This window comes from Syngnathoides biaculeatus, chromosome 22 (assembly GCF_019802595.1).
Source record: "Syngnathoides biaculeatus isolate LvHL_M chromosome 22, ASM1980259v1, whole genome shotgun sequence".
NCBI classification, from domain to species: Eukaryota; Metazoa; Chordata; class Actinopteri; order Syngnathiformes; family Syngnathidae; genus Syngnathoides; species Syngnathoides biaculeatus.
In genome coordinates, this window is record NC_084661.1 from 15,343,659 (window position 1) to 15,368,696 (window position 25,038).

The 25,038-nt window shown below is 45.8% G+C and overlaps 4 protein-coding genes and 1 non-coding gene across 11 annotated transcripts; 3 read left to right on the top strand and 2 right to left on the bottom strand.

Annotated features, from left to right (window-relative positions):
• Position 1: 1 nt before the first annotated feature.
• Positions 2-4,465, bottom strand: LOC133495707 (zinc finger and SCAN domain-containing protein 22-like). 3 transcript variants are annotated; one of them, XM_061810617.1, is made up of 3 exons: positions 4,206-4,396; positions 3,791-3,963; positions 2-2,797 (listed from the first exon to the last, which is right to left on the bottom strand). In XM_061810617.1, exons 2-3 carry the CDS (start codon positions 3,960-3,962, stop codon positions 2,058-2,060), a joined length of 912 nt encoding a protein of 303 aa, XP_061666601.1. In that variant the 5' UTR covers position 3,963; positions 4,206-4,396; the 3' UTR covers positions 2-2,057. The 3 variants fall into 3 exon arrangements, with proteins under 3 accessions (XP_061666601.1, XP_061666600.1, XP_061666599.1); XM_061810616.1 differs by lacking the exon at positions 4,206-4,396 and adding an exon at positions 4,403-4,465 and having other exon boundaries at positions 3-2,797; XM_061810615.1 differs by having other exon boundaries at positions 5-2,797; positions 4,243-4,396.
• Positions 103-175, top strand: trnat-ugu (transfer RNA threonine (anticodon UGU)). The gene has a single exon. It is a non-coding gene; the product is annotated as a tRNA-Thr (tRNA).
• Positions 4,466-4,613: 148 nt separating the features above from the next.
• On the bottom strand, positions 4,614-11,221 carry pkmyt1 (protein kinase, membrane associated tyrosine/threonine 1). The gene is made up of 8 exons (XM_061810614.1): positions 11,093-11,221; positions 9,888-10,295; positions 9,110-9,347; positions 7,751-8,018; positions 7,567-7,670; positions 7,084-7,256; positions 6,151-6,365; positions 4,614-5,457 (listed from the first exon to the last, which is right to left on the bottom strand). The coding sequence occupies exons 2-8, from the start codon at positions 10,254-10,256 to the stop codon at positions 5,151-5,153; spliced, it is 1,674 nt and encodes a 557-aa protein (XP_061666598.1). The 5' UTR covers positions 10,257-10,295; positions 11,093-11,221; the 3' UTR covers positions 4,614-5,150.
• Positions 11,222-11,369: 148 nt separating this feature from the next.
• Positions 11,370-14,416, top strand: elob (elongin B). 3 transcript variants are annotated; one of them, XM_061810619.1, is made up of 4 exons: positions 11,370-11,549; positions 12,362-12,496; positions 12,604-12,712; positions 13,455-14,416. In XM_061810619.1, the coding sequence occupies exons 1-4, from the start codon at positions 11,547-11,549 to the stop codon at positions 13,565-13,567; spliced, it is 360 nt and encodes a 119-aa protein (XP_061666603.1). In that variant the 5' UTR covers positions 11,370-11,546; the 3' UTR covers positions 13,568-14,416. The 3 variants fall into 3 exon arrangements, with proteins under 3 accessions (XP_061666603.1, XP_061666605.1, XP_061666604.1); XM_061810621.1 differs by lacking the exon at positions 11,370-11,549 and adding an exon at positions 11,562-11,628; XM_061810620.1 differs by lacking the exon at positions 11,370-11,549 and adding an exon at positions 11,609-11,747.
• A 1,779-nt stretch (positions 14,417-16,195) lies between these two features.
• LOC133495639 (transforming growth factor beta-1-induced transcript 1 protein-like) lies at positions 16,196-24,971 on the top strand. 3 transcript variants are annotated; one of them, XM_061810519.1, is made up of 12 exons: positions 16,196-16,366; positions 19,040-19,090; positions 19,289-19,437; positions 19,851-19,906; positions 19,995-20,149; positions 20,307-20,376; positions 21,281-21,365; positions 21,789-21,995; positions 22,117-22,290; positions 22,396-22,477; positions 22,592-22,740; positions 22,863-24,970. In XM_061810519.1, exons 1-12 carry the CDS (start codon positions 16,354-16,356, stop codon positions 23,127-23,129), a joined length of 1,458 nt encoding a protein of 485 aa, XP_061666503.1. In that variant the 5' UTR covers positions 16,196-16,353; the 3' UTR covers positions 23,130-24,970. The 3 variants fall into 3 exon arrangements, with proteins under 3 accessions (XP_061666503.1, XP_061666504.1, XP_061666502.1); XM_061810520.1 differs by lacking the exon at positions 19,040-19,090 and having other exon boundaries at positions 16,198-16,366; positions 22,863-24,969; XM_061810518.1 differs by lacking the exon at positions 16,196-16,366 and having other exon boundaries at positions 17,941-19,090; positions 22,863-24,971.
• The last annotated feature ends 67 nt before the right edge of the window (positions 24,972-25,038 follow it).

The following is a 25,038-nucleotide window of genomic DNA, read 5'->3' on the forward strand; positions in this document are numbered from 1 at the left end:
CGCTAAAATGGCTTTGACGATTAAATAGCAAATATAACACTAAAAAACATGAATCGTCACTTATTATCCCTGATATTTATCACATTCTGACTGTGGTAGTGTGGCCTTGTAGTTCAGTGGTGAGAGCACTGGTCTTGTAAACCACGAGTCGTGAGTTCAATTCCCACCTGGGCCTTTAAGTTTAAACGAAAAACATGTAAAGAAAAAGACACGACAAAGTGTGGCATCGATTTCATGAGACGTCTAAATAAAGCAAAAACAACAACAGAAACAAAAGCATTCATTTGCTCTAAAACAGCTATCAACAAAACATTAGCATGGCCCTAATAGGGAAATAATGATAGAATTGCACATTGGAAAAATCACCCCCCCCCAAAAAAAAAGTTAAAAGTTCTTTAAAATTCAACGCAAATGTATTTTGAGAATCACAGCATTTTAAAGTATTAACTCTGCTAGTTTACAGTCATGGCAAATAAAATTTCCACACAAACACCGTTTGCAAAAGTGACAGCGCGGGGCACGCGTCCCAATCGGCAAAGTAGGAGCACGTTCATTTTTTTTTTTTTTTGACGTCTCCATCTTTTATTACACATCCCTGCTCCGCATAAGCTCTCTCTCTCTCTCTCTGTCTCTCTCTCTCTCTGTCTCTCTCCCAGAGTGATGTTGTCGTCAGGCAGTAATGCGTGCGCTGAAGTCTATATTAAGTCGCTGAGGTGCGGCGATTACCGCGAAAATCTCCAGCATGCTGTCTGCTGAGCCAAGCGTCTCCGGGGCGCAGGTGTTAATTTATGACACGTTATTCTTGTATTAACCCTTGAGGCAAAGTGACTCTCTGCTCTTTTGATTCTGGAATAAGAAGAAAATAAGTATTTGAACACCCTGCTATTTTGCACGTTCTCTCACTGAGAATTCACGGAGGGGTATGAAATTTTCATCGTCGGTGCATGTCCACTGTGAGAGCGATTATCTAAAAAGAAAAATCCAGAAATCACAAGTATGATTGTTTTTTTTTTAACAATTTGTGTGATACAGCTGCAAATAAGTATTTGAACACCTGTCTAGCAGCTAGAATTTCCGTTTCCAAGGTGTTGGTAATACACTAAGACGTCATGGTTTGAAATGACGCATGGCACGGAAGGTTCCCCCGCTTAGACCAGCACACGTCATAATTTTGCCAATGACCATTTGGATGATAAAGAGGAGTCACGGGAGAAAGTTTTGTTGTCAGATGAGACCAAAATGGAACTTTTTGCTCATAATTCCACTAACCGTGTTTGGAGGAAGACGAATGATGAGTTCCATCCCAAGAACACCATCCCTCCTGTGAAGCACGGGGTGGGGGGGTGTTAGCATCATGTTTTGGGGGTGTTTTTCTGCACATGGGACAGGACGACTGCACTGTATCCAGGAATGGATGATCGCGGCCGTGTATTGTGAGATTTTTTCAACTTGACAATGACCCAAAGCACATAGCCAGGAAAACCAAGGAGTGGCTCCGTAAGAGGCATATCGAGGTTTTGGCGTGGCCTAGCCAGTCTCCAGACCTTAACCCAGAAGAAAGCTCTGTGTTTCTCAGCGACAGCCCAGGAACCTGTCTGATCTAGAGAAGATCCGTGTGGAGGAGTGGGCCAAAATCCCTCCTGCAGTGTGTGCAAACCTGGTGAACAACGACAGGAAACGTTTTACCTCTGTAATTGGAAACAAAGGCTACTGTACCAAGTGTTAACATTGGTTTTCTGAGGTGTTCAAATACTTATTTGCAGCTGTATCACGCAAATAAATCGTTAAAAGAATCATACATTGTGATTTCTGGATTTTTCTTTTTAGATAATCTCTTTCACAAACCCCTCCATGATTTCTCAGTGGGAGAACTTGCAACATAGCAGGGTGTTCAAATACTTAATTTTCTTGAACTGCATAAGCTGCTTATAAAACCCCAACGATCGATGCTAAGTGAATAGTCACGTAAGTAACTTTCTGGACAAGCTGTATGTCACTTTTTTTTTTTTTTTGGAACATTTTATTAATCTTCCGCTGACCGCGGTGGCACGAAACCCTCAAGTCCCTCCGTTATGCATCTTGAGGTGCCTTTTGAGATTATCCGCCCGACTGAAGCTCTTCCCGCACCGGCCGCAGTAGTGCGGCTTCTCCCCCGTGTGCACCATCTTGTGTTTCTTCAGATCGGCCGCCTGGGTGAAGCGCTTCCCGCACTGCGAGCAGCCGTACGGCTTCTCCCCCGTGTGACAGCGCTGGTGGATCTTCAGGTACCCGACCCGGCCGAACGTCTTCCCGCACTGCGAGCACTCGAACGGCTTCGCTCCCGTGTGACAGCGCAGGTGGTTTTTCAGGTAGGCCACGCGCCGGAACGTCTTCCCGCATACCGGACACGGGTGGGAGTCGTCTCTCCTCGCGGGCTCCGTCTGGATTCTTTTCGCCGTCAAAGCTGAGCGGGCGGGGCTGCCGGACTTGTGAGGAAGGGGTTCTAAAGCCGCACGGTCGTCGCGGTGTTCTCGTAACGTTGGCGGATCAGCCAGTGACGGAGCGGGCGGCTCTCTTTTGACAACATTTACCGCGTCGTCCGCGGTCATCCGGACAGTCGGACCCTCCTGGATCTTCTCGTCTTCTGGTTCTTCTTTGCATTGTTGCAAAAGCGTCTGGGCCTGCGAGCACGCGTCATCGTGCGCGCGTTTCGCATCGTGGGGGGTATTGTCCGGCCGCGGAGGGAGGCCGGGGTTCTGCTCCTGAATCTCCGGTCCCTCTTCCTGGACAGGAAACAGACCGTGGACATGGAGAATATCTGTGAATACCACAAAGAGAATCATATTTATTGACTAGGTATGTAAAAACACACACACGAAATCAGATTTAGGAGTGACGCAGCTACTGAATGTTTCGACATACGAGTCGACCCTCGATTTTTGTTTTTGTCCTCGGTTGGCAGCAGAAATTCAACAAAAGCGGCAGAGAGCGAAGAATTCTTCTTCTTCAAAAAAAAAAAAAAAGTTGTCAATGCAAAACACCACAGACGAGGAAACGAGCATCGATGTTGCAGTACCCTGTAAGCGGCTGACATATGTACTGTGCAATAACACACATAGGCCGGCGATATGACAATATTCACAAGCATATATTCTTGATCCTCCGTATGAAACTACCGATAACAGCATCGATATTGTAGTACCCTTTAAGCGACACATATTTGTACTGTGGAATAACACACATAGGCCGGCGATATGACAATATTCACAAGCATATATTCTTGATCCTCTGCGTAAAGCTACTGATAATACAGCAGGTTACTAAATTGTAAAACTGTGCACAGTATTGTGTAAATGATGATGTCGTGGTACACACGCCCGACTTTGGATCGATTCCTGCGCAGTGACGGCGTCGGTATTTGCCCCCCCCCCCTCCCCCAGCTGAATGGCGACCAGCCCAGGGTGTCGTCTGCCTTTCGCACAAAGTTAGGTGGGGCTTGTGAGGATGAGCGGCTTGGAAAATGGATGGGTGTTTATTAAGTATGGTTCTATTAGACTGTCCCACTTGCGACGAAAGAACACAATGTCAATAGGCAGTGACGTGTGAAATATATCTTGCACAGACTGTTTCATTCTTAACATCCATCCATTTTCTTTGCCCCTTATCCTCACAAGGGTCGCAGGGAGCCTATCCTTGGTTTTTTAACACTCACTTACAAAAACTACAATACTGTAGGGTGCCACTTGAAAAAAAAAAAAAAGTTATAAATAAAGTCAAGACAATGCCACACGCATCTTTCCTTAAATCTTACTTTGCAACTCCGTCAGACTTCTCCTCAGGCTCTCATTTTCCCTCAGCGTCCTGGCTGCATTCTCCCGATAGGCCGACACGGTCTCCTTCACCATCCCCAAAACCTCCAGCGCCGCGTCGTTCAGCAGCTTGGCCAAACGGGCGTTCAGGCATTCCAGTTTGCTGTCCTCCATCCTGAACAAAAAATAAAAATAAAAAAAAATCACAGGCCATAATTCAGTAATTCTCAAAAGTGTGCTATGCATAAGAATCGCAATTCAATTCGGTTGCATTTCAAATGTAATACATGCGTGTTTTTGCATTGTGGGAGGAAAAATATACACGAGGGGAACATGCAAACTACATAACAGGGTGGTGCCGAGATTCGAACACCGAACCGCAGAACAAGGCGGCACACGTTCCAACGACTAGCATACCAAGCGGAACAGCCACATAAGCTAACTGCGTTAATACCGTGTGGTCGCTGTCCTTATGAAGTTTGTAGTTTCACTATTAGCAAACGCACGTAAGTAGCAACGAAGCAAACTTTGGGCTGACTAGCTGTAAAGCTAACGGCTACTTGAGTTGTTACGACTATTATTTCATTCGAGCTGGAAAAGTGAGTGTAACAAACACGCTTAAGCTTCCGGTCAGGGAGGTCAACACCGGAACACCTATTTCGCGCTACGATTTTCAGTATAGAGGGTGAATTTTCAGAATAAAACGCACTCTTCTATATATAAACAGGAAATCGTAACAAATTCAAATAACTGGTTTATGTTTAAATTTAAGGAACAAATATAGATATTTTTCTAGGCAGCAATTCAATTTGAAAAAGTCCTCTTCTCTCCCTCTCTCCATATATATATATATATATCTTTCATGAATTAATCTATCTCCACTATAAATTATTACATATGTCCCCGACAAAATTACAAATACATTATTAACCAAGTACTGTATGAATTTGTTATTCAGGAAGTTTCAAACTGTATGGGACTAATGTAGGATGAAGTAAAACATGCAAAACGTAAATTCATTTTTTCCTTTTTTTTTTCATAACAAAAGATGACACACTTGTAATATTGATGGAAATCCTCCAATAATCTTAATACATATAGCAAATTCGCATTCAACAATATCAACATTTTAATCTTTTGAGGGGTGAAATTCAAGTCACACACATTCACCCCCAAAAAAATTAAAAATAATAAATCACAAGAACACAAACCATGCCTTTAAGTGTGATCCATTTTCCTTAAATGTGAAAACATGTTAAGGACAGAAATGGCACAAAATAGTGCATTCATGCAAGAAGTGATGAATTTGTTCCAGGTCATCATGAGGTCCGGCGCGGTCCGCGAATGCTGCCGGTCTCCGAGTCACGGCTGCCCCCCTGCGACGCTTTCCTCAAACAGACACAGCAGGTTTTTGGGCCCGAACGCGTCATCTGTGCGGATCCGGTTCCGGTAGCGTCGCTGTGAAGACCGCTTGGCCCGCTTGGAGTCCAGTAAGTCCGTGTGACGGGGTGTGCGTGTGTCTGAAGTGTGGCGGTCACCGGGGGGGCTGCCGGCGGCTCCGTTATACGGGGACCAGTCCAATGGAACGGAGTGAGGACTTCGGTCTACGTGTGCCGGGGAATGCTGGAGAGGCGTGGACGTGTTTTTCAAATCCAGTGCTGATTTCATCCTGTTGGAGAGAGTTAAAGTGAGGGCTTTACACCAAACCCCCTACAATAGTGACAATTGTCTCTCAAATATGTAAAGTTGTGCCGTACTTCTTTGACACCAATTACCATAATTTCCAGCCTACAAGACGCGACTTTTTTCCACACGCTTTCAACCCTGCGGTTTAGGCGGTGACGCGGCTAATTTGTGCATGTTTACTAAGGGACGCAAGGGGGCGCTCGAGCGGAAAAGGTAAGAGTGAGACCGGTGGAATTTATGTGCCGAGAAAGTGACTTTTACCGGCCCTGTTAGCCCTGCGCGAGCGTTAGCATTCTGCAAGCGTGTTGCTGCTGTTTTCCTAGCGTGTCTCAGTGATATTTACCGTAAAGTTTATTTTAACCGGCACTGTTAGCATTAGCACTAGCGTTAGCGTGAAACTCTTTCTGTGTACCATCTTTCTTTGTAAATATCTTGTGTTTGAATGTGGGTTTCAATGTGGGCACTTGCGGCTTTTACACGGGTGCGGCCTATGTATCCACCAAATGGTATTTCCTTTACAAATATACCCGGTGAGGCTCGTAACCAGGTGCGCTCTGTAGGTCGGGAATTACGGAACTACAAACAGCCGTGGGTTTGACGCCATCTTGTGGCATTTGGGTACTGAATAAAACGCAACTAGGTGAAACTGCGACGACCCAATCGCGTATTTGCTTACTTGGCCGAGAGTTTCGGGGAATCCTCCGGTCTTACGGGGTCATGCGCGAACACCCCCTCGTCGTCTGAGCTGTCGGCGTTCAAGGCGCCGAGGTTCAGCGTCACCTCCTTGTCCCAGCTCTCTTTGGGAGGAGTGCAGGGCGTCGGCTTGTTCCAAACGGAGAAGATCGACGGGTAAAGAGAGGAGAAAAGTCGACGGCCGAAGCCCAACACCATCTAAAACCAGAACCAAACACAGTAGGACATGAAATGGAAGGATCAAGCTTAACCACAGCTATCCCTCCATTTTCTGGAGTGCTTATCCTCATTTTGAGCTAAGATTTCGACCCACAACCGCAGAACTGCTCGGCAGACGTGCTCACCACACTCTGACGTTTTTCCTGCCGTGAACCAAATCAACAGTCTCCAAATTACCGTACCGTTTGTAGTTCCGTAATTCCCGGCCTACGGAGCGCAACTGGTTCCAAGCCTCGCCGAGTACATTTGTAAAGGAAATACTATTTGGTACGTGCATACGCCGCAGCAGTGGAAAAGCCGCAAGTGCCCACGTTGAAACCTACATTCAAACACGAGATATTTACAATGAAAGGCGGTACACAGAAAGAGTTCAACGCTAGCGCTAATGCTGGCGCCGCACTAAAGCTAGCGCCAACGCGAACAGGGTCGTTTAAAATAAAACTTACCGGCAAATTATCACTGAGACACGCCAGTAACCCAGCAGCAACACGCTAGCACAGCGCTAACGGGGCCGGTAAAAGTCACTTCCTCGGCACATATATTCCACCGGTCTCATTCTTACCATTTCCGCTCGAGTGCCCCCCCCCTTGCGGCCGTTAGAAAAAAAATGCACAAATGACCCGCATCACCGCGTAAACCGCGGGGTTGAAAGCGCGTGAAAAATAGCCGCGGCTTGCCGGCCGTAAAATTACGGTACCTGGCAGAAGAAGGCCAAAGTCAGCACGGTTTCTGCGAGGAAAAGGTACGCCCGTCTCTTCCACATGCGTTTCCTCACTGAGGGCAGAGCGAGAAGCTCGGGGACCGTCGGCCTGTCAGAGGGTTCTGGCGTCAGCATCATCTGCAGAACTTTCTGGAGTTCTGTTGAAAGCCCTGCGCAGACAAAACGGAGCAAAACATAATAATGGTTCATCTGAGATATAAAAAAAATGTAGATTTTTAGGACATTTGACACAGATACGGCGTAACACTAAATTATTGGGTTCAGAGTTATAAGTGTAAAGGATACAAGTTTACGTTCTCAGCAGAACTATGTTGAAGTGAGAGGAGGAGCTTCATTTAGTCAAACGACAGTCCCGTCTAAGACAAAAGTAGCGCTTTGCCACCGTGCTGGTGCCCACGACAGTGTTTGATACAAAAGTGGGCTATTCAGATTTATGATATGATCCAAATATGAACTTACCACTCGCGACCTCAGGGAGGCGCCCTTGTCTGAGTTGCTGCCAGCCCTCTCCGCCGTTAGGGACCTCGATATTGCACGCAAGCTCCAAAATGGAAACACCCAGACTAAAACGCAACGAAAAGGTGATGCTAGGTATTCCACAATGTCATAAAAGTACGACTATTCATATTGATAATATTTCTACCTGTAAACATCCGCAGCAGGGCCGTACTCCCCCCGGAGGATCTCAGGGGCCATGTACCGCGGATCTCCTCCGTGGTCGTCTTCCCTTGCTTTCTCCGGGCCGCTTTCTTGGAGGTCCAGCAGGAGCCCGAAGTCGCCCAGTTTGAGTCGCCCGGAGTCGGTGACCAGAACGTTGGCGGGCTTCAGGTCCAGGTGGACGAAACTGCGGGAGTGCAGGTGGTCCAGCGCCGACAGCAGGTCGCACAAGTACGACCACGCTGCACGCTCGTCTGCGCCGACCGGGAGGAGAAAACGGCGTCGAAATATTACGTCAATGTCTGCAAACAATAACCCGCAGGATATTTCTACCGAGCAGAACCCCAGTGACTACCCCATTGATTGATCGAGTCATCAGTCATCCATCTTCTTTTGCCGCTTATCCTCACTAGGGAGTGCTGGAACCTTTCCCAGCTGTCAAAGGGCAGGAGGCGAGGTACACCCTAACAGTTCTGAGGTCCCGAGTTCAATCCCAGACCCCGCCTGTGTGGAATTTGCATGTTCTCCCCGCGCCTGGGTGGGTTTCCTCCGGGCACTCCGGTTTCCTCCCCACACCCCCAAAAACATGCAACATTAATTCGACACTGTAAATTGCCCCTAGGTGTGATTGTCTCGATGTGCCCTGCGATTGGCTGGCGACCAGTTCCGGGTGTACTCCGCCTCCTGCCCGTTGACGGCTGGGATAGGCTTCGGCACTCTCCGCAACCCTTGTGAGGATAAGCGGCCAAGAAAATAGATTGATAGATATTTACACAATCAATATATCAAACAATTTTCAAATGAGAAATCAAGGGGTATGTGTTTTTCAACTATTGTTGACATTTGGTCACAAACATGTCTCAACGTCTTTGAAATTTTGGTATAGATTTCGAAAAAAAAAAAAAATGTTGACACGTGATTTGCCTTTGCGGACCACATAAAATCACGTGGCGGGCCGCATCTGGCCCCCGGGCCTCGAGTTTGACACCCGTGCAGCATCTGTAACTTTGAGTGTGTGAGGCTTTAAAAGATGAGGCGTTGCTTGACGAGTGAGTGGCGGCTGGCTATTAACTGGCTAACCCCGAACCGGTCCGGGTGATGAGTAAGAGGGCGTCGGCTGTACGTGTTCAACGCGTCTTTCTATTGGGCAATAAAGCGCAGCCGCGGCAACTTATTTCTACGCGGAGCGGAGGGTGCGATGGTAACGTTGGCCGACGCGGAAAAATGAGCTTCGATGGAGGGATTATTTTTTCGTCATCGAATGACTTATCGGTTCCACGGGCGGCAACCGTCTCCCGGGAAGTCCTTTGCGATCTCGTGGCGACAAGGTCTAAGCGGTCCTTACCGTTACCCGGGGACTGACTCTCCGCGTGGAGCAGCAAACTGGCGTGACACAGTTCCGTCTGGATGTACAGCCGACCGCACTCCTCCCAGGCCGCGACCAAGTCCAGGATGTGAGCGTGTGGGCAGACTCGCTCGTGGTTCCTGGCCTCTCGGAGCTTGCGGCTCCTGTCGCTGTTGCCCCTGTAGCGGTGGAGCGAGCGCTTGACGGCGTACAGGCGACCGTCCTTGTTGCTTTTAACCTAAAAAAAAAAAAAAAAAAAAAAAATGGGGGGTGGATGATCATGATAGTGTAGGTCGCAGGTGTCAAACTCAAGGCCTGGGGGCCAGATCTGGCCCAGCACATGATTTTATGTGGCCCACGAAGCCAAATCTAGAGTGTCCATGATTCTTGTAAAAAAATGAATATTATCAATAATAAAGTTGAGACATTACAAACGTTTTTGTGTTACCAAATGCGATTGGTTCAAAAAAAAAAAACATTACTCTTGATTCCTGATGCCAAAACTAGTTCACAAATTGGTGATGTAAATATGACGAGATGACTAAATATTTTTGCTTCACAGTCATAGCAGCTCTCTGAGGGAATCCATAACAACTGCGTGGCCCGTGAGAAAAATTAGTTTGACACCCCTGGAGTAGGTGCGGAGTTTGATTTCCCGTTTGTTACATATGTTGCGTGAAATTTTGGACCTTGAACGTCATCGCAATAACATTACATTTCATCATTGTGACTTTAATCTCATCAAATCTGTTTTGAGTGAAGATGTCGCCACGCTCACCTTGTAGACTTCCCCGAAAGAGCCCCTTCCCAGCAGGCCCAGCGTGGTGAAGCACTGGTTGAAATAGGGCCTCTGCTTTTTGGGGTCGTACACGGGCTCCAGAGGGGGCGACCGGCTGAGGGAATGCGACAGGGGCGTCCAGGGGGCCGTCTTCTGGAGGAAGGAGAAGCGGCTCGCGGAGAAGGACTCCTTGTACGGCGCCAGCGGCGGCAGGGAGGCGGACAGGTGATCGGGGGACGATACGGAGGAGTTGGACGAGGAGGAAAACGGGAGTCGGCGCTTTTTTAGGGAGAAGGACTGCTCCGCGTGGGCAAAGTGGCTCGGGAGCGGGAGCATGCCGGTCACTGCCGTATCCACGCTTAGTGACATTGTGCGCCTTCAGCTCCTTTCTTTTCGAAGGACCCAAACCTGCAACGGGAAGAGAATAGAAAACAGCGTTTAAGAACTACACGACGTGGACCTTGTTTTTAAATTCGATTTGTAAACCAAACGTCAAAGAAGGTAACAGAGCAGTGGAGGGGCTCGCGGTTCTGGGATTCAGGTTTCAATGTTCCTTCCTTCCAGAAGGAAGGGCGGAGGCAAAATTCCTTACCCGAAAAACTCCGCAATGTGAGCCATAGGTGCTGACCACTAGTACACCAACCATAAACCAGATGAAAATAATAATAGGTACAATTTAAAAATGGTTGATTAGCCACATGGAGCATCCTGCCAGACAAGCCATGTCGACTCTAGAAAGAAAACTAGCGTCACTTGTATTGATACCACTCAACCTGGTACTAGTACTATATACAGGTACATATATATAATGTACGATACTATTTAGTACAGTATCTGCTTGTCTCCTGACACTGCCATTTTTGGTATTTCCACGGCGCCAAACATAAATAAAAGCAGGCTAGCCGTAATCACCGATTCGACAGTTGAAAGTAATTCCAATTTGGTAAAATCCAGATCAAACATGCTTTGCAGGATACACTACTCTGCTTCCGTTCTGTTCTGTTGACAAACTAACTTCGAAAAAATGGTAATTTAAATAAATGAATGACGGTATAAATTTTGGGAGTGAAAAATGCAACAGAGACTGTTTGAAAAGTCCACCTTAGCTAGCTCGTTGACGTACGTCCTAGCAAAGTTTATATTTTAGGGTCCGCGTAAAATATTTCTTTTATAGTGTGTCTAAGTAAATAAAATTGCACACTAACCATTATCCGGCATGAATGTGATCAGAATGTCTTCCAAACACAGATGCTCGCGCCCAATCCTCACGAGTCGAGTTGTTGTGAAGTGACGTGGTGACGTTATCATTAATCCCACTAAAGTTTTAGGACGGGCACGCCTTACTGCAAAGTTATTGGCTGCAGAACATGAATTTCTCTAATTTAATTGGCTGATGCGTCCTTGCCAGAGATTCATCAGCCAATCATATTGCTAAGAGGCACGTCCTGCCCGGAACACGACTGGGATTCAATGGCGTCAACCCACGTAGAAAGCTCGCGCCAAATTCTGAGGAAGCGTAACTCGCGCATTGGTAGTTCGTGAATAGGATTTACTCATTCCGCTTGCGCCATCGCCGTAACGTCGCGCATGCGTATTGAGTCCGGGGCATCTACTGCACTGTCGGGCTTGTGTATTGGGCTAGCTAGCTGATCACTTGAGATGGTAAGTGGCTTATTCTTGTCACTTTCTGTTTTGTCATATCGTTTAGCAGTTGGATCGCGGTGGGGTTTAACCTTAAGTGGTCAGTACAAAAAAGACGACACTGTTGGTGATAAAAAGGGCGTCTTTTTTTTTTTTTTAATAGCGATCTTATGCTAAGTTTGCTATGTTAGCTTCGGCTTCCCATCTACACATAGCGAGGTAACTTAGCCCAGCTAACCTTGGAGGGGGGGGTGACGTAATTTGACTCGAGTTATATACTTAGCCGGTGAAAATAGAGGCAAATAAAACGCCGCTGTCATTGAACGTGTTCACAGTTGCTCATTAGAAATCCCCAAAGATGTTTTTTTGTTTTTGCTTGTCAGCATTGAGCTCACTGTTGCCAGCGATTGGAGAAATGCCAGAAAGTGTGGCGCTTTCCGGAAATCGGATGAATTTGATACTCTATTTATAATTACAGTCCTGCGCAATACCTTCAAACGTGTTTGGCCCACTTAATTTGTCAACACGGGAAAATTCCAACCTATTTTTTTTTTCTCCATACTCACTGGGATCAGAATAACTTTTAACTGGCACCAAGATTTAAAGGTTTATTGTTGTGTATATGTGTATACTCGTAAACTTATATATATTCTGTACTGATGTGAACTAAGAACTACAGAATTTAAAATATTTATTTCAATGAACAAGTAGGTCCTTCAAAATCAGTACTTTTTTTTTTTGCATTAGTATAATTATATGGGTCGTTTTAACTTGCCGTTTTCTGTCACTCTGAAATCAAACCCTTTTTTAATATCATTTTGTCCTCATATCAGGATGTGTTCTTAATGATCCGGCGTCACAAGACCACCATCTTTACAGATGCCAAGGAGTCCACCACAGTCTACGAGCTCAAGCGCATCGTCGAGGGAATTCTAAAGAGACCGCCCGAGGACCAGCGGCTCTACAAAGTGAATCGAACGCCTTCCCTAATCCCCCCCCCACCCCCCTTCTCAAAAATAACACGTTTACAAGCCACGAAAGAATTCCGTGACTGATTTCCGCTGTGCCTCGACAGGACGATCAGTTGCTAGATGACAGCAAAACGTTGGGTGACAGCGGCTTCACCAACCAGACCGCCAGACCGCAGGCACCGGCTACAGTTGGGCTGGCTTTCCGAATCAGTGGTACGTGCGCAACGAGAAAACTCCAAAGAATCTTGTGGAGAAATGTCAGCAAGCGAAAGTCAGTCCAACAGCTGAAAATACTCCCTGATAAAGTTTGACAAACTTATTAATATGGTAAATTCACCAGCTCACGGAACCCAACTTCATTTGTTTTCCATCAGCCTGTATTGGCTGTTTATGAAATGTTGCAATATTAGGAATAAAGGTTGTCCTTTTTGGCACTATTTTAAATAATAATGATTATTATTAACTGTTATTCATGTGTCGGCACGGTGGAGCAGCTGCGAAGCGTTGGCCCCACAGTTCTGAGGACCTGGGTTCAATCCCGGCTCTCCCTGTGTGGAGTTTGCACGTTCTCCCCATCCGTGTGTGGGTTTTCTCCGGGTGGGCACTCCGGTTTCCTCCCACATCCAAAAATTGGACACTCTAAAATTGCCCCAAGGTGTGATAGTGAGTGCGTCTGTTTGTCTCTATGTGCCCTGCGATTGGCTGGCAACCTGTTGAGGGTGTACCCCGCCTCCTGCCCGTTGACAGCTGGGATAGGCTCCGGCACTCCCCGCGACCCACGTGAGGATAAGCTGCTAAGAAAATGGATGTTATTTATGTGTTCAGTAAAGCAAATTAGAAAATGATTGTCACAGAAGTCTGAAAGACTTCTTGTATATTCGGTCGGATCATTTGTGTATCATTGTACATTGCGTGTGGTCATAAACGCTCTGCTCTCCTGTGCCCCCCACCCCAGATGAAATGTTTGAGCAGCTGCACATCGAGGCCTTCTCCAGCCCCCCCGAGCTCCCCGATGTGATGAAGCCTCAGGACTCCGGTAGCACTGCCAGTGAACAGGCCGTACAGTGATGTGCCACCCCCCCGCACCCCCACCCCGACCTCCCTCCCCTTTCCCTCCCCCCTCCCCCAGGCGACGCGATTGTGGAAGTGGGGCCGTGTGGATTAAACTGCAGTGAAGAAGTAGTGGGGGTGGAGGACATGTAGTGTCATTTCAGTTGATGAGCGAGGACATTCTGGGTAACCGTGCCCCGTCCGTGTTACCTTCATGCTATCATTGCTGCACCCCCCACCTCTCCCCCTCCCCCCTCTTCCCTCCTGATTGGCTTCACGTAAATATGATTTCCACTTGGGTTCTGCTTGTTGGTTTGGAAAGTGCAAATGTGTTTGTGTAGGTGTGTTTGACTTATTCTAATTATTTTCATTATTATTGTTTTTTTTTGTTTTTTTTTTTTTTGCAAAAAGTGAAGGTGGTGTAGTACTTTTTAGAAGTAACCTGCATGGGTAATGAGTGTAGCGCGTACGTGGGCAAACTGCATGACCCGAGGGCTTTATCTTCAACCCAATCGGATTAACCTTGTCCTTGTTTCTGTATTTTACGTCCTTCTGATTTCTTGTTCTCATCAGGAAAATTAATTTTGTCGGAAGTTAGCGTCATCTTTTTTTTTGTGTGTGCGCGCGCGCGTGCGCGCGTGTCGTCATTGTGTCACTTATTTGTACACGTTTAATTTCCTGAGACCAAAGGCGGGTACCTCTCGGACACCAGAGGGGGGGGGGGGAGTTATTTTCAGATATTCGTGCCACAAACTTTTGGAAAATCGTTCTGTCACGCGGCATCCTTTTTTCTGGCACCTCTCCCCACAAAAACACTCTGTAACTGTGAGCTTGCTTAATTAAAGGTTTTCCATTTTTGTTTTTTTACACTTTTGTCTTTATTTTTCACTCAAAATGTCTATACGGAGAGATCTGTGATGGAATTCTATCGATTTTGTGGAGCACTTGTCATTCGGGTTCTGGGTGAGCTGCAGCCTTCCCTGGTAGACATAGGAGGATCTTAAATGGACCTAGCGTAACGTTTTTGGAATGTGGGTGCAAGCCAGAGTACCCACAGAAGACCCATGCGAGCATGTGGAGAACATGCAGAGCATGCAAACACTGATGGTGTCGTGGTACACGCGCCTGCCTTTTGTGCGGGCACCGTGGGATCGATTCCCGCTCAGGGATGGTGTCGATATCTCCCCTGCGACTGACTGGCGACCAGTTCAGGGTGTCGTCTGCCTTTCGCCCGAAGCTGGATGGGATAGGCTCCAGCTTTCCCGCAACCCTTGTGAGGATGAGCGGCTTGGATAGTGAGAGGACACGACCTTAGAACTGTGAGGCGGTCATGCTTATCACTCGTAGGCTATGATACCTTAATCTGTAAATAATATTTACACTTGTTCCACCCCTAACGGGACAAGCCGAAAGAAAAAGAAGTTCTATGTTCTCAATAGTAGTGGTAGACTTTACACTTTTTAAATTTACATTTTAAATTTTTTTTTAATTCAGTTAAAGTAAAAGGTACATTTCGTTTCATTAGTTTTTAAAAACGTAAACTGATTGAGCTGCAATGTCAGACTATTAATTGATCTTAGTGTTTACAACAAATCATGAAATATTAATCACTAAATTAGAACAATACAAAGTAGAGCGATTTCTTATGAAACAGGATGTATTTTGTAAAAAAAAAAAAAAAAAAAAAGAATATTAAGCAATATTGTTGGACATTGTAAGTGGGGGGCCACAGGGGTCAATGCTGAGTCCTAAATTTTTTTGTCGCATACATCACTGCTCCCATCTTGTTTGCAGATGCCCAAAATGTATTTAAGGCAGGTGAAGAGTTACAGCAGCTATTGGATGGTATTATTTAAGAATTCATCAAAAGCAAAAAAGGGTTGGACAAATATGAGCTGACATTAGATTTGACCAAATTTTAAAAATTATGGCATTTTGTTAAAAGAAGAAAATTAAGTATGAGTTCAGATTAAGGGATTGTTTCGAAAAAGATGCACTGAATCGCATTTCTTGGGGTGATGATACATGGCAAAATATGCTTATGTCACACAAATGTCGCATGCATTAAAATATCTAGAAACATCTCTATAATGGCCCCTTTTTAGATAAGTCCCTGCACTCTTGTACAAAAATATTAGTTTTCCTAATAGTTCCCAATGTAGTTTTTTTTTTTTTTCCTCAGTCAACTGCTTGTAAGGTTTAAGTAATATTTTATCTGGTGTGTTCAAAACGCACGTTGGTCATCCTGGGGGGCGTGGGGGGGTGTACTCTAGGAGGCGCCAGTGAGCGCTATTTGCTATTTTAAATCCAATTGGAATCACATCCTGCGGACGGTTCCATTTCATCTCGGGGACGACTATAATTTACAAACGCGCGTTTATGTAATTTGCACAAAGTGGACATCCGACTCGAAGCCCTTCATCACGTCACGCGAACACAAAAAATGCACGTTTTTATTTTGTTTTTTTTTTTCCCCCCCCGACACCAGTTGACTTTTCCGGGCCTCGCGCGTCCGACTCCATCCGGTGCAGTGACGTCATACGTTCAGAGAATGTGGGCTGGGAACCGCATTTCCTTTTCTCTCTCTCTCTCTCTTTTTCCCCTCCTCCTCCTCCTCTCTGCGAGGAGGGCACAACGCAGGAAGAGGGAAGGAGTCAGGGGGTGGAAAAAAAAAAAAAAAAAAGAGGGGACGCCCTCCTTCTCTTCCTCCTGTGTGGGCGAATAACGGTGCATGAGAACTTATTCCAACCAGACAATAGCGGCAGTCCGTATTGCACACAGCATCCAAGCTGGGGTGTTCCACCATGGAAGATTTGGGTAAGTAGTGAGTATGTGTGTGTGTTTTTTTTTTTTTTTTTAATTTAAAGCTGCATCAGCCCTGCAGGAAATCAGCTCTCTGCTGACTATGATTGCTTGTTTATTGTTTTGTTTGTTTTCTCGCACGCCCATCGTGTAACACAGCAACGTGGTGTCTATCCTCAGAAAGTTGCGAGTCGCACTGATGGCTCGCGCTCGCTCTCATCCAGGCGGACTTCTTTGTCTTGCTGCTGGGAGGGGGAAACGCGGCGCGAAGGCGATAAATTCTCGGTTTGTGACATTACGATGGATTTGTACCATTCACGTCAACAAAGTTTGGCGAGAAAAGCCCCGCGCCGATCCAGTCGTCGTTTCCGAAAAGCCACAAGAACACTTCTTCTGGTTCCGGAAAAAAAAAAAAAAAAAAAAGTGTAAGGAGAAAGCAGGGGAAGGACGGTGCTCCCAAATAGCCGGAGGCCATGCTACTTACTGCTTCCCCCTGACAAAACCACACAGATCCCTACGAAAATACAATTAGGCCTTTTTCTGCTTATTTATATATATATTTTTTGCATTATTTTTCACTACGAGTCCGCTTTAGGAGCGCCGCGAGGATGCAGCCGAGCAGAACCGAGCACATCTGGATTAGATTGGCCCGTCAGGCTGGCTCGTAGTGGCCGTGTTTGGTCCACTTAATACTCCCCCCCCAACAAATATGTACTGTAGTAACTTAAAAGTGTTGAGAGAGGAAGCTTGTCGGGGCGGCCAAGACAAACAATTTGGACGGGGCCCGCTCTAAATATGGGCATAATTCCCTTTGGGAAAATTTCACCTCCTTATATGAGCAAATTGTATGTGTGGAGAAAGTTGGTGGGGGGAGTTGTAGATTCCCGTGAGTGATCCTCGACGCGCACTAGTATACCAGGACTGTGAATCATCCCGGGAAGACGGCGGAATACCATTTAGATTGATTTTTGTTTTCACATTTCAAATCGAGGACAGACCGACCACCGACCGGGCCGATAATCGGCATTTTCACGCATATCCACGTCTAACGTTTATAAAAAAGATAATTCATTTGAAACTGATAAAGCGGGAAGAATTGTGATTATTATTTTCCTTATATGTGACTTGAATTTGGGATGGCGTGGCCAGTTTAGAGCGCCTCGTTGTCAGGGTGTGAGAAAGCCTCCGCGACCACCAGGTGCCATATACTGGATTGCAACCGCCACAGGTTTTAAGCGGGTCCATTTTCCCAGCTCAAATGTGTCGTTACACATAAGAAGGATGATTAAGAAAGTATCATCATCATGTTCCCTCCAAGCTGTGCACCTGCGCAATTGCACACTTGTAGCGCACACTCGGCGCACATGAAATTATTATTTTTTTTTTTAACCACGGCAGCATGCGGTCTCTGACGAGCTGCTGCTCGACCACACCATGCCACACACTCCACTTACCTTGTTTACCTAACACCGCCCACCACCAGTGCTTTAGTTAGAAGTCTGGGCAACGTAGAGCAAAGACGAGTTAGACATGCTGCTGATGTTTACTCTCGGTAATAAAGCCAAAAGTAAAAAAAAAAAAAAAAAAAAAAAAGAAATGCTATTGCTTTAATGAATGTCAGAGTATGTGAATAATAATAATAATAATAATGAAGAAAAAGTGGTGAAATCTCATCGATTTTCTCTTTTTTTGAGTAAAAAAGGTCTGTCTGAAGCCAAAGTAGAAAGTGCAGGATGAGATGGCGTATAATGTTAAAATTCCACCTTGGCGCAGCCTAATCGAGGATGAAAGCACAGACGATACAGTGCCCAAAAAGCTTATTCTGTATTTTAAAAATACGAGACATCATACCATTAATCTTAAAACGACTTGGTAGCAACATTCAGCTTTCAACATGCATTGCTAAAATTATTCTGCAAGCAATAATTCAGTTTTACACCGAGAAAAACAGACGGTGGTATTATTATGGGTTAAAAAAATTCATGAAATTCATGAAACAAAGTTGCGAGCGAAATTTCAGATTTACAGATCAGAGTTGGCTTGGTTTGGTTAGCAAAGTATTTTTTATTTTTTGTTTGTTGAAATGTTCATTGCAAGTTTGCAAAAAACACAAATAAAATTTGTTCTTCAGATTTTCTGATGGGAATGTAAATGCTGCAATCTGAATCTTTTAAAGAGGAATGTAACTTCAATGTTGTCATCGTAACTGTAAAAAAAAAAAAAAATCCCATGTTGGGTAATAACTTCATCATAATATTACTCATAGACAGTTTCCCCTGCATTTCATCGTTGTTACACATATTTTAACAACTAATGCAATTAGATCTCATGGAACATAGCGAAAAATAATAGTTCACGGTTATCTATCAATTTATATATTCAGAAGCAACTACCGATGCTCCCCCCATTTCAGAGCGGTCACGCAAACCAGCGAGCTTGTAATGAATCATTAGTACGCAGGAAAATGGATGATGTCATGCAGCCGCGAAGCCCGACGTGGAGGAGGCGGGGGCGGGTGGAATGGAATTAAAAAAAAAAAAAAAAAACAACTGCCAAAAGTTCTTCCTCCTTTGCATCATTTCCAAGCTGGCATGTCTGGACTGTTTTTTAAAAAAAGTATTTGTGACGCCTTAAAAGTGCGGCGCTGTGTTTGCAATGAAGTTGTGAAGCTGTCTCGTTTCTCCTCAGGACTGCCTGAGCCGCTTAACTACCCTCTCAGTCCTCGTATTGTTGTCTTTGGTACGTAACTGTCTGTGCATGTGCTTCTTCTTCTTCTACTTCCTGTCTGGAGCATGCCGCATGTGTTTCACATTTTTTCCCCCCCACGTATCCGTCCATATAATGTAGACCTTATCACCGTGACGCTGCTTTAGAAAAGTTTGGGAAAGGTCCGTCTGTACAGATTCGACGTATTTTTCGAATTTCTCGTCCGCGCAGACGCCCTCCTCGCTGATTTGGAGAACACCGGCTCCCCTCTCGCCCGTCGCCCGGTCCTCCTGACGTCGGACCCGCCGACGCACGACGACCCGGCCGAGCGGGACCCCGCCGAGGCCCGGCCCCCGCCGCCCGCCTACACCCCGCAGCAGGTACTGAAGCCCACCTGCTTACTACCCGCGCTGTAGCTATAGACGTCTGTAATTGAATGTAACGTGAATGAATATAGAATAGCATAAACTTAGCATAAATGAATGTAATGTGACAGAATGTAACACAACATAACATAACTTAAAATAGCGTAACATAAACATGTAACGTCACCTCATACGTGTAACATCACAGCATACCTGGATGTAAAACGACGTAGCGTAACGGAAGGTAGCGCGGTGCAATGTGAAGAGGCTCAGTGTTGATCCCTGATGCACTCCCAGCTCAAGTTCAAACTGTTCTGTCACACCTGCAGCACATCCCGCCACTATAGTGCCGTAAAGTCATGATTTATCACCCACGTGTGAGCATTTACGCCGCTTTGCTTTGCTCTGGGAATATCTTCTCGCCTCAGACAGTTTCCGCCGCCATGAAGTCCTCGCAAAACTCCAACCCAGACAAACTATACAGGTGAGCAAACCCCCCCCCCCCCCCATCTCCGACTCTCATGTGTGCCCCCCCACTCACGCACTCCCTCATTGCATCGTCCGTCTCACAGCACGGTGTGTAAATCCCGTTCACCCCGCTCAGCTGATCCTACTCCTCCTCCTCCTCCTGCTCCAGCCTTCTCCTCCTCATCCCTACTAGGAGGAGGTCTCAGTGAACTGGACCATCTGCTGCAGGAGCTGAACGCCACGCAGTTCAACATCACAGGTCAGCGTTTGTTTGCGTGCCGCTAAGAAAACCTGCTTCAGCCATGTTACTACTGTAATATGCTCTAGTCACTCACTAGTAGGATAATTTTTTTTTGCGCTACTTTATGATATTTCTGCACATGACGCTGTTTCTAATCACGTTCTGCATCTTTCAGATGAGATCCTGGCCCAGTTTCCCACTTCTAAAGATGACAAAGGAAAAGATAAGGACTACGCCATTTCCAAGTAACAACAAATCCACCCCCCCCCCCCAACACACTATCGACAATCCTGCCCATTGAGTTAGAAATAATTTGGTAGTTTATATTAAAAGATGGGAAGAGTAGGTTGTAATTTTTGGTGCCAAAATGCAGTACAGTCTGGATTAAACATTGAAAATTGCAACGTTTTTCCATGTACACAAAATACTAACGTGACAACCATCTTCTTCACGCAATGCAACATTTTTATGGCACTGTGGTGCCTTGGGCTGTCCGCAATAAAAGACCTCCATAAAATTAACATTTTAAAAAAAATAATTTAAGTGTTAAAATAGGTAGCCCTCACACCCGTGTTAAACACATTATTCTGTCACAAAAGAATTAAGCCGTTCTAAGCCTCATATGAATATTGGATGACGTTTGGCGTTGTACCGTAATTCCCGGCCTCCAGACCGCACCTGGTTATAAGCCTCACCCAGTACATTTGTAAAGGAAATACCATTCGGTACATACATACGCCGGAGCTGTGTAAAAGCCGCAAGCTAGTGCCCAAACTCACATTGAAACACGAGATATTTACAAAGAAAGGTGGTACGCCGTGCTAATGCTAACACTTGCACCGCACTAACAGGGCCAGTTAAAAAAAAAAAAACACACCTGGAAAAATCACTGCGACACGGCAGTAACACGCTGGCGCAGCGCTGGTAAAAGTCACCTCCTCGGCACATATATTCCACCGGTCTCACGCTGACCTTTTCCGCTCGAGTGCCTCCTTGCGGCCATTAGAAAAAAAATGCACAAATTAGCCGCGTCACCGCATAAACCACAGGGTTGAAACCGTGTGATAGGCCGGAAATTACGCTACATCTTTTCACATCGGCGCACGGATGGAGTACTTTGGTTTAATGGACTTGTGTACTTTGTCTCAGCGCCGCAAAACCTTCAGCGACATCCGCCACGTTGGAGTTGGACAAACTGATGGCGTCTCTCTCCGACTTCCGCGTCCAAAGCACAGTAAGTGACGACGTGAAAAATAAAGGCGGTAAATTGATAACGCCAACAATTGCCGGATCAGCGTGCCCGTGCTTGGCCGCGATCGCTGACAATCTGCGATATCGAGAAATTGTTAAATGTTGCGAGGATAGTTTTATCAATTCCACGTGCTTTTAACACATTTAAAGCCATTAAAACAAAATTTTCCAAGCCTAACACTGTAATTTCACCCAGTTTAAGTTCAGTAGCTTAATGCTAGCATATAACACGAAATGCCATTGATGGGCTAGCAGAAATTAGCATCTGCCTCACAGTAATTACTGTATAAACCTTCAAACGACTGCTACTTGAACGCACGGAGCGGCATCACATACGCCGAAAGAGAACTGAATTTTAGAACTCTGCATACTAGTTCAGTGGAAATTCATTTTTTTTTTGCTGCAGCCGGCTGTTCCTGTCAGTCCAGTGATGACCACGACAACACCGCCGCAGCAGCCACAGCAGCAGCAGCAGGCGGTCTCTCCACAAGCTTCATCGGGCGGCTCGTTGGACAGCATGCTGGGCCTCCTCCAATCTGACTTGACCCGGCAAGGGGTCCAAACATCCTCCAAAGGAAACTGTTCAGCCTGTCAGAAGCCGGTCGTGGGACAGGTGAGGTGACGGTCAAGTTTATAGACTGCAAGGACTTCAATGGGGGAGGAGAAGCGGCAGTAAAACAGCCCAAAATCCAGACGTCACAGGGGGGAACCCGTTCACTGTTCCCCTGGCGCAGGTGGTGACGGCTCTGGGCAAGGTGTGGCACCCCGAGCACTTTGTGTGCACGCAATGCGAAACGGAGCTGGGCAGCCGCAACTTCTTCGAGAAGGACGGCCGGCCGTACTGCGAGTCCGACTACTTCACGCTCTTCTCCCCTCACTGCGCGCACTGCAACAAGCCCATACTAAATGTAAGCGGCCGCTTGACCTTCCCACGTACGAGCCGCCATCCGCGGTCCCGGTTTGCGGAAGATGACTACGAAGAGGTCCACGGATGTGTTTTGTCTCCCCGACAGAAAATGGTGACTGCCTTGGACAAGAACTGGCACCCCGAATGTTTCTGCTGCGTCAAGTGCGGCCGCGCGTTTGGCGAGGAAGGTAAAACGGGCTGAGGTGGCGGAAAGACACGTTTTTACTGCGAATGATATCCGATACAGCTCGCTGTGGGTCGTGGTTTTCGTGACTTTTCCCCACGTTTGCTGTCGTTCTCAGGCTTCCACGACCGCGAGGGCCAGCAGTACTGCCAGCAGTGCTTCCTGACTTTGTTCGCCTCTCGCTGTCAAGGCTGCAGCCAGCCCATCCTGGAAAACTACATCTCGGCCCTCAACTCGCTGTGGCACCCGCAGTGCTTCGTGTGCAGGGTGAGTGCGGCGAACGTTTGGGATCTAATCCAAGGTACCCGAGGGGGATCCCTGAGGTACCCCGGGGGGATCCCCGAGGTCGTCGCGGAGTTTTTTTTATGCCTGTCTTGTGGCTCGCGCAGGAGTGTTACAGCCCCTTCGTCAACGGCAGCTTCTTCGAGCACGAGGGCAAGCCGCTGTGCGAGGCCCACTACCATCAGTCGCGGGGCAGCGTGTGCCAGGCGTGCCAGCAGCCCATCCTGGGCCGCTGCGTCACCGCCATGGGGGCCAAGTTCCACCCCCACCACCTGGTGTGCCACTTCTGCCTGAAGCCGCTGAGCAAAGGCTGCTTCAAGGAGCAGGAGAACAAGCCCTACTGCCACCCGTGCTTCGTCAAGCTCTTCGGCTGAGGATCCGGATGACCTCCTCCTCTTCCTTCCTTTTTGTTTTATTTTTCTATTTTAATTTTATTTTAATACTTTGGCAACGAGGGTGGAGCAGTTTATTTTTTTTTTTTGAAGAGTGCAGTGAACCCCTGCTAATCACGGGGTGATGGGACCAAGCCCAAAGTGAAAATCTCCATTGACGAACAGCCCTCCCGAAAAATTGCAGTTCCCTATATGTGCCACATGATGGCAGCAAAGCACTTTTTCCTCTATTAGACAAGGCTATGGCGTTACTAAGTAAAGGGTCTAACCTCACATCAACATGTTTCCTAGGCTTAAAATGGCACCAGATCAACACTTTAATATTAAACATAGCTTGGTCTTAGCCCAAGAATAACAAATGGGGAAATTTTCTGCGGATTACACAGGATCGGTTCTAAAAATGAGCAAATTTGCCAGTGCCGTGAATATGTCGGGGATCACTTGACAGTGTTCCCCCGCTGTTCACGTGGGATAGATCACGAGCCCTGCCGCAAATGGCGGAAAGTCACAATTTAACGACATCCCCCCCAAAAAGGGCTATATCGTTTCCCAAAAACGCCACAAGGTGGCGACAAAACGCAAAGCTCCGGAATTCATGTCGACAACCTCGTTTCTTGCCATGAAGTGGACAAAAGGTGACGCCAAAGCAATACTTTTATATTTGATAGTGCTTTGACTCGACCGCCCCCCCAAAAAAATCAGAGAATATGCAGGTATCAGTACATGGGGTGGGCAAAGTATGGCTCGGGGGCTCGCCTTTCTGTAAGCATTTACCAAAAGCCCAATAATAATTTTTGCATTAATTTAGTTATTTTCCCCTTCTTTTGGTTAGCTTAAATGTATTTCTTTCTTGTTTCTTATTCATTGATATTGTTAAATAATAATCTAATTTATTGGTCAGTATTTTAAAAGTGGTATGTACATAATTTTAAAAAAATCTATTTTACACATAAATTTACAAACACAAAAAAATTTAAAACAAGAAAGAATCCCTGTTTTTTTCCCAAGTCCATTTTTAATTTTCTCCCAGCTTATCTGCAAATGATGTGTGACCCATCTCTTCATTTTAAAAATCATACGTGGCCACAGAGCACAGTTATTTGCCCACCCCTATCTTTGATTATCTTAAAAAAAATGTATTTTTTTCTTTTTACATGCTTGTGTTTTTTTTCACATAACGCGCTGATTCAAATGCCTTTTTCTACCAAAGATAGAAAACAATAAATATATTGAAGGATTGTTTTAGGTTGCAGACCGAATATGTTACTGCACATATTTTTTTTTTATTTTTTTTTTTACATTGACCGCTACCGCTGCATATGTTGAGTAGGACCAATGAAGCTGTCACACGCTAAGTATCGGTTTACATTATTGTTTCACAAATACTGTATGCACTTTGCCAAACATTCTTCCAAAGAATAAAAAAAAAAACACCCATTTTAACAATGTTTCATTTGTGCTTTTCATTTTTTTTTTCGCTTTATGAGATTTTTCTATGCAATATTTAATGAGAAGAAAGAGAAAATATTAGCTACACTTGCACCATGCAATGTGATCCAGGATGTTGAAATATTTTCCTGCCTTTACAAAGATAATAAAGTTCTCTTGTGATTGCCAGTGTCATAAAAGTGTCACATTTGAATATGTCAAGTATTGCAGTTGTATTTTGCAAAGAATGCATCAGGTGTGTATCACAAATTTTGTCCATATGTGTACAAGTACAAAAATCTCAGTATGATAATTTAGCCCCACTGGGAGCTGCAGTCCTCGTAATAAACATTGCCTACTTTCTAATAAAATACCATCAATCATCTTTGACTTTGTCGGATTAAATTCTGTGTTGACATTTGTTAAGACATCTCAAAAGAAATGTTTGTAGATTTTAGTGACG

Coding starts and splice junctions, on each gene's coding strand:
- LOC133495707 (XM_061810617.1), bottom strand. CDS start 3,962: ATGGAGGACAGCAAACTGGAATGCCTGAACGCCCGTTTGGCCAAGCTG. Junction 2,798..3,790: donor AAGTCTGACGGAGTTGCAAA/GTAAGATTTAAG, acceptor TGGTATTCACAG/ATATTCTCCATGTCCACGGT.
- pkmyt1 (XM_061810614.1), bottom strand. CDS start 10,256: ATGTCACTAAGCGTGGATACGGCAGTGACCGGCATGCTCCCGCTCCCG. Junction 7,671..7,750: donor CCTGCTGCGGATGTTTACAG/GTAGAAATATTA, acceptor GTTGCGTTTTAG/TCTGGGTGTTTCCATTTTGG. Junction 5,458..6,150: donor TCCCCGAAACTCTCGGCCAA/GTAAGCAAATAC, acceptor TCTCTCCAACAG/GATGAAATCAGCACTGGATT.
- elob (XM_061810619.1), top strand. Junction 12,497..12,603: donor AGGACCAGCGGCTCTACAAA/GTGAATCGAACG, acceptor GTGCCTCGACAG/GACGATCAGTTGCTAGATGA. Junction 12,713..13,454: donor GCTGGCTTTCCGAATCAGTG/GTACGTGCGCAA, acceptor CCCCCACCCCAG/ATGAAATGTTTGAGCAGCTG.
- LOC133495639 (XM_061810518.1), top strand. CDS start 18,820: ATGATGTCATGCAGCCGCGAAGCCCGACGTGGAGGAGGCGGGGGCGGG. Junction 19,091..19,288: donor TCCTCGTATTGTTGTCTTTG/GTACGTAACTGT, acceptor TCGTCCGCGCAG/ACGCCCTCCTCGCTGATTTG. Junction 22,478..22,591: donor CCGCGCGTTTGGCGAGGAAG/GTAAAACGGGCT, acceptor TGTCGTTCTCAG/GCTTCCACGACCGCGAGGGC.